The sequence below is a fragment of the Colias eurytheme genome, chromosome 2 (genome assembly GCF_061535395.1).
Source record: "Colias eurytheme isolate Ceu_HAF_F1 chromosome 2, ilColEury1 Martin Lab GWU primary, whole genome shotgun sequence".
Lineage (NCBI taxonomy): Eukaryota > Metazoa > Arthropoda > Insecta > Lepidoptera > Pieridae > Colias > Colias eurytheme.
Window position 1 is genome coordinate 4,503,710 of NC_142981.1, and position 11,158 is coordinate 4,514,867.

Consider the following 11,158-nt stretch of genomic DNA (forward strand, 5'->3'; position numbering starts at 1 on the left):
TATTTTTCGGTAAATCCGGCAATATATATTTTTTACAGAATGAAATTTGAACGAAAGAGATCGTTGAACTATTCGATGTGAAGTTGTTTAGTATTGCGAATAGCCAGCGCATGCGTAGTCGTCCTAGCTCGGCACTTAGAATTTGCGCTCCGTCCACCGGCCTCATGTAATCTTGATCTCGAACAAACGGCGTATACGTAGGCAAAATGAGTGTTGAAAATCCAACCAGTGATAATGACTGTGCCTCCGTAAGTACCTAGATCAATTTATTTTAAATAACTATTCTATTTCTCGCATTTTGGGATATGTATGTTGTCCTGATTTTCGTATTTACTAGTGTAGCCGCGTACGACAAAGCAAAAATTTTCTAAGTCCCAATATGGCGTCTACTGTACTTTTCACGTTGAACAGAAGCCAAGCTTCCCTATGCAAAATGGATGGATTTATTGTATTGTTCATCTCACATTAAAGTAATAAATTCACCTTATTCTGAAATATTACGTTTATCGTCTTACTAAAATTTGTTGTAATTTTTTTTTTTTTTTTTCAGGGAAAAGTTAATGGTAATAAGAGCGAACACGTGAATGGTATTCACAACGGTTACAGTAATTCTGAAAAGCATAAAAGCAGCCACAAATCGTCTAGCAAGGATAAACACCGGGATAAGGACCGCGACCATAAGAGCTCTTCCAAACATAGCAGCAGTTCAAGCAGGTAAGTGTTCTAGAATGTTCCGACCACACTTCATTCATTAATACTATAACTAGGGTGAGCATTAGAAGTTATCGTTCTTGAACGAACAGAAAGCAAACTTTTATAGGTTATGTGTAGTAGGATATAGATTTTTTTTGTCACATAACCTTTAATTTTTTGTAATTTCAATAATAATATCTATATAATAATCATCTTTTAATACTCTAATTGTTTTCAGGGATAAAGAGAAAGACAGGCATTCTAGCAGTAAAAACCACAGCAGTTCCCATAAATCATCAAGCAAAGATAAGGACCGTGAAAAGGATCATAAGGACAAAAAGGACAAGGAACGCTCCGATAAAGAACGCAGTGACAAGGATAAACATAGAAGTGATAAAGATAAGCACAGAGATCGAGACAAGGATAAGAGTGACAAAGAGAAAGACAGAAGCGATCGGGACAAACACAAGTCCAGTGATGGAGATAAGAAGAGGGATCATTCTTCCAAGGATAAAGAGCACAAATCTAAAGATAGGGACAAAGAGAGGCAACATGATCGACACAAGAGTGACAAAGACAAACACAGAAGTGACAAGCACTCAAGTTCAAGAGATAAAGATAAACATAGGTAAAGTATAGTAAATTTTGTTTTTGGATTTTGGAAAGGTATAAAAAATTTGCTTACTCTTAGCAATTTTAGCTATTCAGGAATTATATAAGTATATTGTTAATTAATTCATTCATTAATTAGCAATGGTAACTGCCCTGACATGTTATAAGTGCTTTTCAATTACTCATTATTCTACTAGTAATAAGAATTACATAAAGTTAAACAATTTATCACACAGCTCAAGTAAATATCGGGAGAAGAGTAGCAGCGAATCAACCAATAAAGTAATTAAATCTGATTCTGATTCTCAAGACTCACCTATGAAAGAAAAACCCTTACAGGTATTTTTGGATGTAAAGATTAACGATAAAGTTAAATATGTAAATGAGTTCATATAATAATGTGATATTTTTTATAACAGATTGATGAAACTCGAATAAAGGAAGAAATTAAGGTGGAAAGTGACGATGGATATGCTGGAGTTAACACCACCATGTCTTCTTGTGACTACTCACTGTCACAGTTCAAAGACGAGCCTTTATCTGAATTGCCACCAGAGGAAGACAGTGATGATGAACAAGATCAACCTTTGGTAATTGAATTAACAATAAAATTGGTGACTTTATGTAATAAATCATCACTTGTCTATTGAAATCAATTTAAGTTTACATGTATGTAGTAGGTATTAAATAACAACAAATGAGCGCTTACATTTATTTTCCTCTTGTTTGTTATGTAGCACTATGGTATGTTGTGTTTCTATTGAAACATGATCTACAGAATGCTGTATTTTTTTATAGACATCAAGGAAAGTGAAGAAACGTGCAGCAAGTGAAGAAGAGGAAGAAGATACTCCATTATTGCAAAGAAAAAAATCTAAAAAGAAAATTAAAAAGGGTAATTAACTTATGTGTTACTATTATATAATCAATCTATTCAAATCATTATAAATTATATGTGTCTTACTGCATGCATCAGCACTACCAAAGCTAGAAAGATTAGATAGAATTTTTGTGTTGTGTGTGTGGTGTAACAAACATAGCTCTCTTTTATATTTCACATTGAATGGAGGTATTTTCTTCTTAAAAAAAATCAATAGATTTTTTAAAGAAACACACTATTCACTCATGTTCCATTATATTTACTTTTATTTATCTAAATAAAGAATGTGTGTTTCTTAAAAAAAAACTGATTTTTCCACCAAGAGTTAACAATACAAAGTAAAAGTATTTATAAAAAAATATAAACATTAAACAATATGAAATAAATAAATACTTCATGAATTTCAGATGTATCTCCAAAATGTTAGGGCCTAATTTATATAAGTTTATGTTAGTACAAAAGGACAATGACATAAAACTTTTTTATGTCATTAAAAATCCATACTAATATTATAAATGCGAAAGTAACTCTGTCTGTCTGTTACTCAATCACGCCTAAACTACTGAACCAATTTGCATGAAATTTGGTATGGAGATATTTTGATACCCGAGAACGGACATAGGCTACCTTTTATTGCGAAATATGTACCACTGGCGAAGCCGGGGCGGACCGCTAGTTAGATATAAAACTTTGAAGCCTATGCTATTATAATCCCTTGTTTCAATACTTTTAGAGCCAAGTGAGTTTGATGAGGATGAAGAGGAAGAAGAAAAGCCTAAAAAGAAGAAAAAGAAGGCAGAAAAACGAAAGGTTGAGAAAACAGAACCTCAAGAAAATCCTAGTCCCACCAAGCGCAAGAAAAAGGATGGCAAGGAAGAAGAACAGGAAGTTTGGAAATGGTGAGAAATGTTGAATCTTTATGATGAAAATGAATCGCCAAATGTGTTGCTAGGTGTAAAACTCGAGAACGGCTGAACCAATTTGGTTAATTCTATCATTATGTTTAAGCCCATACAATGTGTCAACTGAATTGCAACAAGTTCAACATTAATTCATCACTATTTTCATTGTGATATTTCATGTCTTGACTACTATTCCATTTATTGTAATTTGTAACACTAAAGAACCCTTATTAATTCAAAAGCTTATATCTCCCACTTTTATGTATGTATTATAAAAAAAAAATTGAGCATTACAAGAGAATTTAAACAAAATTGCCTACGTTATAACATAAAAAAAAAAACTTCTTTACATTTAGTATAGAGATGAGATCTCTCTCAATAAAACAATATTGTACTTACATAGGATTAGTTAAGAGCGTTACTCCCGCTCAACGCGTACCGGCTACAGACATGCCACAGAGCAAGAAATATAGGTAGTACCGGCCGTTACTGAGCAACAAGCCGTATTTGGAGCAATTTTAAATAATTCGTTGTAAAAAAAATACACATTTGTTTACTAAAATTTTATTATTATATTCTTAAATACTAGACACTTATTAATATAGACACAAATAAATTACATTTTATAACGAAAATCACGCGCAAATATTTCGAAAAACAACAAAATATGTGCGTTTGAGTGGATTGTTTTTGAATGAAAATTAATTTATTGGAGTGTTTTTTAAGCCATTAACTAGTAAATTAATCGGTTTATTGAAATATAACGTCAAAACAGACGGGAGTCTAATAATTTTACTAATATCTGGCTTCTACGTAAAGCTTCAACCATGAATTCCAAAAACGGCCTGTGAAAAAAAAAACCTTTATAATGGAACAACTATATACAAAATGTAGAAAGTTTTTCTTCCAAGAAACAAATTTTGAAGTGGCAAATAATAATACATAAATAAATATAATTACCTACTAAAAACTTAATAAGTCATATTTTTTAGTACTTCTTAAATCAGCATTTCCGGCTATAAGTAATCAGATTCTAGGGCATGAACGCTCATAAATGTTTCAAGCTTCATTAACATAAATAACTAACATAGCTTTTAATAACAGTATAGAATGTAACATTCTTGGGGAGGGATAAAATTAATTAAACTTCTATATTATATAGAATATGAATAATTATTCTGAAAAAGTTTGTACTCCTTGCTTTGTTGATAGTAACATGATATAAATGTCACTATGGGTTATATTGTTATTAAATTACTACGCTAGATGGCGCTCTTACCAATTTTTTACTGACAGTGACAGAAATATAGATTGAGGTTATATAAATGCGGAAAAATAGATATGTTGATTTCATTGGCAGTGAGGTTATGTGAAATAAAATCAGTTTTACGCGTGTCAAATTTTAGTCCCGTGTTAGTTTGTCAATTGCGAATATCTAGAAAAAAGTAATTTGACTTTATTTATTATTGAAATTGAAAAACCTGTTTTAAAATATTTAGAATACTACATACTTAATAATTTTTCCTTTCTTTAGGTGGGAAGAACAGAAACATGATGATGGCACTAAATGGCGCTTTCTTGAACACAAAGGACCTCTTTTTGCGCCGCCCTACGAACCTTTGCCATCAAATGTTAAATTCCGTTATGATGGGAAAGAGATGCGACTATCTCAAGATACTGAAGAGGTTGCAGGATTCTACGCTCGTATGCTTGATCATGATTACACCACTAAATCAACATTCAATAATAACTTCTTTAATGATTGGCGTAAGGTTATGACATCTGAAGAAGCTAAAATTATTAAAGATCTTTCCAAATGTGATTTCAAAGAAATGCAAGCCTATTTCCAAAGTGTCTCAGAAAAAAATAAAAATCGATCAAAAGAGGAAAAGGCTGCTATTAAAGCTAAAAATGAAGAAATACAAAAAGAATATGGCTTTTGTATAATTGATGGGCACAAAGAAAAAATTGGTAATTTCAGGATTGAACCTCCAGGTCTATTCAGAGGGCGAGGTGAACACCCTAAGATGGGTATGTTAAAAAGACGTGTTATGCCTGAAGATGTTTTGATTAATTGTTCTAAAGATAGTAAAATACCCAAGCCACCTTCTGGTCATAAATGGAAGGAAGTGCGTCATGATAATACCGTCACATGGCTAGCATCATGGACAGAAAACGTACAGGGTCAACCAAAGTATGTTATGTTAAATCCAAGTTCAAAACTTAAAGGTGAAAAAGATTGGCAGAAATATGAAACAGCTCGCAAACTGCACAAGTGTATTGATAAAATACGAAATCAATATCGTCTTGATTGGAAAGCAAAGGAAATGCGTGTGCGTCAACGTGCCGTGGCATTATACTTTATTGATCGTCTGGCGTTGAGAGCAGGTAATGAAAAAGATGATGATCAAGCAGATACAGTGGGCTGTTGTTCATTGCGAGTTGAACATATTGAATTGCACAAAGAAAAGGATGGAAAAGAATACGTAGTTGTATTCGATTTTCTTGGTAAAGATTCTATTAGATATTATAATGAGGTGCCAGTGGAAAAACGTGTATTTAAAAATCTTGAATTATTTATGGAAAACAAAAAAGGCAGTGATGATCTATTTGATAGACTGAACACCCAAACACTTAATGATCATTTAAAGGATTTGATGCCTGGATTAACAGCTAAAGTTTTCCGTACATACAATGCATCTATTACCCTTCAAAGGCAGTTGGAAGAATTAACCGATCCAGATGCAACAATTCCAGAAATGATTCTGGCCTATAACAGAGCGAATCGTGCGGTTGCTATTTTATGTAACCATCAACGTGCAGTGCCAAAAGGTATGTATGATATGAGTCATGTCATAGTGGTATTCATTATTTATTTTTGTTAATTGCACTAAATTAGGAGTGCAATTATTTTTCTTAAACAATTTTATAATAAAACTATGTATGCTTTAGGTCATTCAAAATCAATGGAAGCTCTTAAAGAAAAAATACAAGCTAAGAGAGACCAAGTCGATGAGGCTGAAGAAGATTTGAGAGAAGCAAGTAAGGCTGCAAAGAGAGGGTCTGTTAAGGAAAAACTGGCCTGTGATAAAAAGAAGAAGGCATTAGAGCGTCTTAGGGAACAATTAAAGAAACTGGAACTGCAAGAAACGGATAAAGATGAAAATAAAACAATTGCACTTGGCACTTCTAAGCTCAATTATCTCGACCCTCGTATTTCAGTTTCATGGTAAATATGTTTCTTATTAATCGTTAAAATATTGTCTGTAATATAATGTTTTCTATCTTATTCTTATATTTAATATACTATTCTATCTATTTCAGGTGCAAGAAGCATAATGTGCCCATTGAAAAAATATACAACAAAACACAACGTGATAAATTCCGTTGGGCCATAGACATGGCCGGGCCGGACTATGTGTTCTAATCAATATAGCATTAGCTATAATATTATATATATTTTGTTTCGTCTGTAAACGTTCCACTTTATACATGTTTATTATCTTGAAATTATTTATTGTTTTATGGATTATTGACGTGAAACAAATTTGTGTAAAAAATCAAAAGCAAAATAAATTTTGTTCCTCGCATAAGGATCCAAATTAGAAGTCTGATTCTAATTTATTTTAGACAATTATTTAGTTGCCTGTAGTTCAGTAAGTAGTACGTAGTAAGCATTATTTCTAAAATGTACAAAAACTTGGACTTCATTTTCTGTATCTCATTTATAATTTAGTTTAGATAAAAATTAATTGCTAGGATAATAAGGTACTTGCTAGTTTATATTTTCGTATGAATGTGTTGAAGGATTGTGTATGGATTTGGCAGTTGCTTTGTAAATATTAGTGAGGCTTTATTCAGTCAGTACATGATGAAGTTGTTTGTAAGCAATAGCTATTTTACAAAATTACAAACAAAACATTACATTGCATAGATTTTACATGTAATGACATGAATGCTGCCCAGCATATATTTCTATTGAGTATTTTTTTGCACAATGTGCAGCAGTAAAAGTTGTAAAATAAGAAATAATGTTATTTTATTTTTTATAAAATAAAATAGAACAGTGTTTAGGGAAAGTAAGTGAAAAGGTACAATGTTGTAGATAATTGTAACATTACAATAATGTCTACTACTTGTAAATAGTAAATTTTTACCATGTCATAAAAAATTGTGAAATGAGATTATCCGAATAAAAATAATGACACTAGAATTTCTGCGTTATTTTTTAATAATCTTAACAATAGTGAACATAAGTACATATATAACAGTAAATATTTTAGTTATTCTTATCATAGTTTCGTTGAGATTTAGCTATTATCCTCATTAAAAAAGTTGACATTTTCTAAACCCTCCGGCATATATACAAAACCAGAAGAATCTCGATGTCGCGTATTGTAACCTTCAGCATATCCTGAAATTTAAATTGTTTAGCAATGAAATTGGGACTCGTAATAGTTTTTATATATGTCTAAGAGGTTCATTCGTCATTTTTTCAGAAATCATTTTGAATCAAGACGGAAGTTGAAAAATTAAAGGAACTAAGATTTTAAAAATCTGCTCAGTGGATTACCCGCTACAACGTTAAATCTCTATAATATTTACTAATGTTATCTGTAGATTCGCACGCGTGGCCAAATAGTAATAATGGTGATTTGGAATTTGTTATTGATTATATTAAAATGTAAATGGGCAATATATTTCATCAAATAGAAACTTACATCGAATTTTATCTAATTTGAGATAGTAGTACACTGTTATACACTGAATATATCACAAATAGACATCTGACATCAAATCTATGAAATTTTTAAAGAATAAAGTTTTAACATTACATTTTATGCCATAAAAAATAAAATACCCAAATCTTTCATCAGTTTTGTAGGTGCGTTACGCAAAACCAGTGGAACCGGCGGCAATGGTCCTTTTGTTTCTTTCAAAGAATGCTGAACCCTTTTCATGGCGTGATAAACTTCTGTGCTTTTCGGTGCTCGCGCCAGTCTTACCGCACACTGCGCCAGCAACACGTCACACTCCGGCATCCCGATGTGCTTGCATCCTTCAAGGCACGCTACCGCTTCAACTATCGCGTTCGGATTGCCTAAGCCTGACAATAATTGGGAATTTATTATCCTACAAAATCCTTTAGCCTTGAGATTATTTAAAAAGTTAAGTTTCCTATCAAATTATTACACATTATATGTACATTTTTTATCAAATAATTTCGAACGAGTTTTGCACAGAATTTTTTTTACCAATATCTTCACATGCAGTTCTTATAAGTCTTCGGGCAATAAACAGAGGGTCTTCTCCACCGTGCAGTGCTCTTGTAGTCCAGTATAAAGCTGCGTTGTCGTCACTGGCGCGTATTGATTTTTGAATAGCAGATATTATATTATAATGTTCTTCCCCCTTTCGATCATATAGTATATGAGTTCTCTAAAACATAAATAATGTTTTAAAAGTTAATAATACCTACAATTTGTCAACCTAATTCTTAGACTATCATTTTAATAGAGAGAGATTAAAAATATCAATGCCATTTTTACTCATAATGGCATGAATGCAATATATAAATGGTTTACCTTTATTCCATCCTTTAAATTTTGAAGAGTAATCACAGGAGTGGAAGCAGACCCTTTTTCATGAGATGCTAATGCAAGTTCCAGTGCTCCTAATGCAATTCTGGCATCACCATCACTCATTTCAGCTAACCACTTCAAAGATGCTCTCTCTATAATACATCTTGAAGAAAATAAAATCTATACGAATATTATAAAGTGGAAAATTTTGTTTGAACATGCTAATCTCAGGAACTACTGGTCCGATTTGAAAAATTATTTCGGTGTTAGGTAGCCCATTTATCGAGGAAGGCTATATATAATCACGCTAAGACCAACAGGAGCGGAGCCACGAGAGTGAAACCACGGGGCACAGCTAGTAAATAATAATTTAACATCATTAATCATTATGTACCTCAACTGATTAGTATTTATCACCAATAAGTGAGATGCCTTAAACATAATACCTATTAGTTTTTGCAGATGTCTAATAAGCATTGTATTTACTGTAGCTATTCAGAAATGAAACTCAATTCCAATTTTCCAAAAGTATGATGATAATTTATTTTCAAACAGCCTATCGGGCTTTATTTTGAGAAATCAATTACTTCCCCTTTTTTCAATAAAAAAATCAATATGCTTAGTTGAGAATAGTAATATACCACTCACTTTGTAGTATTTTCCAAAGACTTTTCTTCTAGCTCATCTACCACTGTAGCCAGATTATTTTGTTCTACAGATCTCTCTAATATTTTAGTAACATCATCAACAGTTAGTTTTTCTAATACAATTACTCTACAACGACTTAAAAGAGCATTGTTTAAGCTGAAAGATGGATTTTCTGTTGTTGCTCCGATTAAAGTTATTGTGCCATTTTCAACATGTGGTAAAAATGTATCTTGCTGCAGTTTATTAAATCTGTGGAATATGGAATAATAGATACTGCAGCTACACATTCCCAATGTATAATCTTCATGATGTGAGTAATGTACATTATTTATTTAATACATTTCCAAAATCAGCAAGTAAAGCTTGTCAGATTGGTGTTCAAAGCTTCAAAGTTATTTAAAATATTATTTAGCTAAGGGAATTTGTATTTGTCTTAAGTTGTTGTTAATTAAATTTATTACCTGTGTATCTCATCCATGAACAATACTGTATGCCGTTTGAATTGAGCTTCATTTTTGGCAACTTTAACAACTTCTTTTACATCATTAATTCCTGACATAGTTGCTGATAACTTGACAAATCTTAAATTACTTTGTTCCTTGCATACATTTGCAATTACATTGCCTATTGATGTCTGAAATCCTACTACATATTAGTAAATTGTGTTTACTAAAAATAACTTATTTTTATTTATTTATGGGCTTGACATCACCATACATGCAACCAAACTCGTAATTAAAATGCTATATTTATGAGGAATAGTAGCATTTACCTTTCCGCAGCCTGGTGGTCCCCACAAAATCATATTTGGTATTTTCTTTTTTGAAAGTATAGCATGTAACATAGATCCAGGACCAAAAGATTCCTTGTGACCTATAATATCATCTAGTAAGGAAGGCCTCATGAATTCCGCTAAAGGTATATCTTTATTAACATTGTAGTCTTTCTTTCCTTTATTTACAGTTTGATTCTGAGATTTATCACCAACATTCTAAAATTTATATAGTAAATTTAGTTTTGTTTACACCCATTTCAAATAAATTCCAAACTTAAGTCTTTGAAAGAAGACGAAAAGAAAAGAAGTTATCAAAGAACTGACCATAGCAGAACTGGAACTTATGTCTACTTTATCCTTTTTAACTCGCTTTATTTGAAGTGATGAAGTATTTTCATTTGGTGAGCCTGGTCTTTTACAGCTCTGTTCAGATTGTGTATTAAGAAATATACATTTGTTTACATGAATTTCAATATTATTTTTCGCGAAATCTCTCCCACAAACTGGACATTGTACTAAATCTATATCAGCATTTAAAGATGTCATTGTGTTTAACTAAACAATGAAAGCAAAATGCACGAAATGACAAAAAAATAACAAATAATCTGTTTTATTTGGTTGCATCTAACAATCTCTATTCAATATAATTTTGTTTTCACTCCACTGCGACGACGGAACACAATTATTCTAGGACTGATACTCATCACGTCACAAACATTAATCTGCATTTATCATCTTTCAGCCTTCAGCAATAGGTTTATGATATTAGTATAAGTTAAGAATCATGCAAGAATCATATCTTGCGGCCGCTACGGCGTAATTTTTCAAAAATTGAGGCTCTTCAGTCTTCACAATGACAATTGATGAATTGACAGCTGGACGGTTAAACGGCGGGATACTAGGATACAAGACAATTGGAGATATTAAAAAAAAAACCCTTTTGCCATATATAGAAATAGCATTTGTACATAATTACAAATCTTTAAATAGGTAGGTAATTTAAAAGTGTTTTGAAAAATTTGAATGAATAAGAATAGATTGTTACTGAATAAGCTGAATCTAGAAT

At 31.8% G+C, this 11,158-nt stretch overlaps 2 protein-coding genes across 2 annotated transcripts; one reads left to right on the forward strand and one right to left on the reverse strand.

Annotated features, from left to right (window-relative positions):
* Positions 1–89: 89 nt before the first annotated feature.
* Top1 (DNA topoisomerase 1) lies at positions 90–7,300 on the forward strand. Its single transcript, XM_090111782.1, has 10 exons — positions 90–248; positions 551–714; positions 932–1,321; positions 1,542–1,644; positions 1,725–1,895; positions 2,104–2,200; positions 2,919–3,084; positions 4,622–5,919; positions 6,040–6,316; positions 6,412–7,300. Exons 1-10 carry the CDS (start codon positions 207–209, stop codon positions 6,512–6,514), a joined length of 2,811 nt encoding a protein of 936 aa, XP_089967908.1. The 5' UTR covers positions 90–206; the 3' UTR covers positions 6,515–7,300.
* Positions 7,141–10,938, reverse strand: LOC149910258 (ATPase WRNIP1-like). Its single transcript, XM_090111795.1, has 8 exons — positions 10,417–10,938; positions 10,090–10,308; positions 9,779–9,951; positions 9,318–9,566; positions 8,673–8,832; positions 8,343–8,526; positions 7,949–8,194; positions 7,141–7,501 (listed from the first exon to the last, which is right to left on the reverse strand). The coding sequence occupies exons 1-8, from the start codon at positions 10,636–10,638 to the stop codon at positions 7,398–7,400; spliced, it is 1,557 nt and encodes a 518-aa protein (XP_089967921.1). The 5' UTR covers positions 10,639–10,938; the 3' UTR covers positions 7,141–7,397.
* Between the last annotated feature and the right edge of the window lie 220 nt (positions 10,939–11,158).

What these genes read in the sequence shown, in the direction of transcription:
- LOC149910258 (XM_090111795.1), bottom strand. Translation starts at nt 10,638, where the DNA reads ATGACATCTTTAAATGCTGATATAGATTTAGTACAATGTCCAGTTTGT. An exon ending in TAAGTTCCAGTTCTGCTATG is followed by an intron (nt 10,309 to 10,416) that starts GTCAGTTCTTTG and finishes TATAAATTTTAG; the next exon opens with AATGTTGGTGATAAATCTCA. An exon ending in TCTTTGGAAAATACTACAAA is followed by an intron (nt 8,833 to 9,317) that starts GTGAGTGGTATA and finishes ATTTTCTTCAAG; the next exon opens with ATGTATTATAGAGAGAGCAT.
- Top1 (XM_090111782.1), top strand. Translation starts at nt 207, where the DNA reads ATGAGTGTTGAAAATCCAACCAGTGATAATGACTGTGCCTCC. An exon ending in GTGATAATGACTGTGCCTCC is followed by an intron (nt 249 to 550) that starts GTAAGTACCTAG and finishes TTTTTTTTTCAG; the next exon opens with GGAAAAGTTAATGGTAATAA. An exon ending in AGAGATAAAGATAAACATAG is followed by an intron (nt 1,322 to 1,541) that starts GTAAAGTATAGT and finishes TTTATCACACAG; the next exon opens with CTCAAGTAAATATCGGGAGA.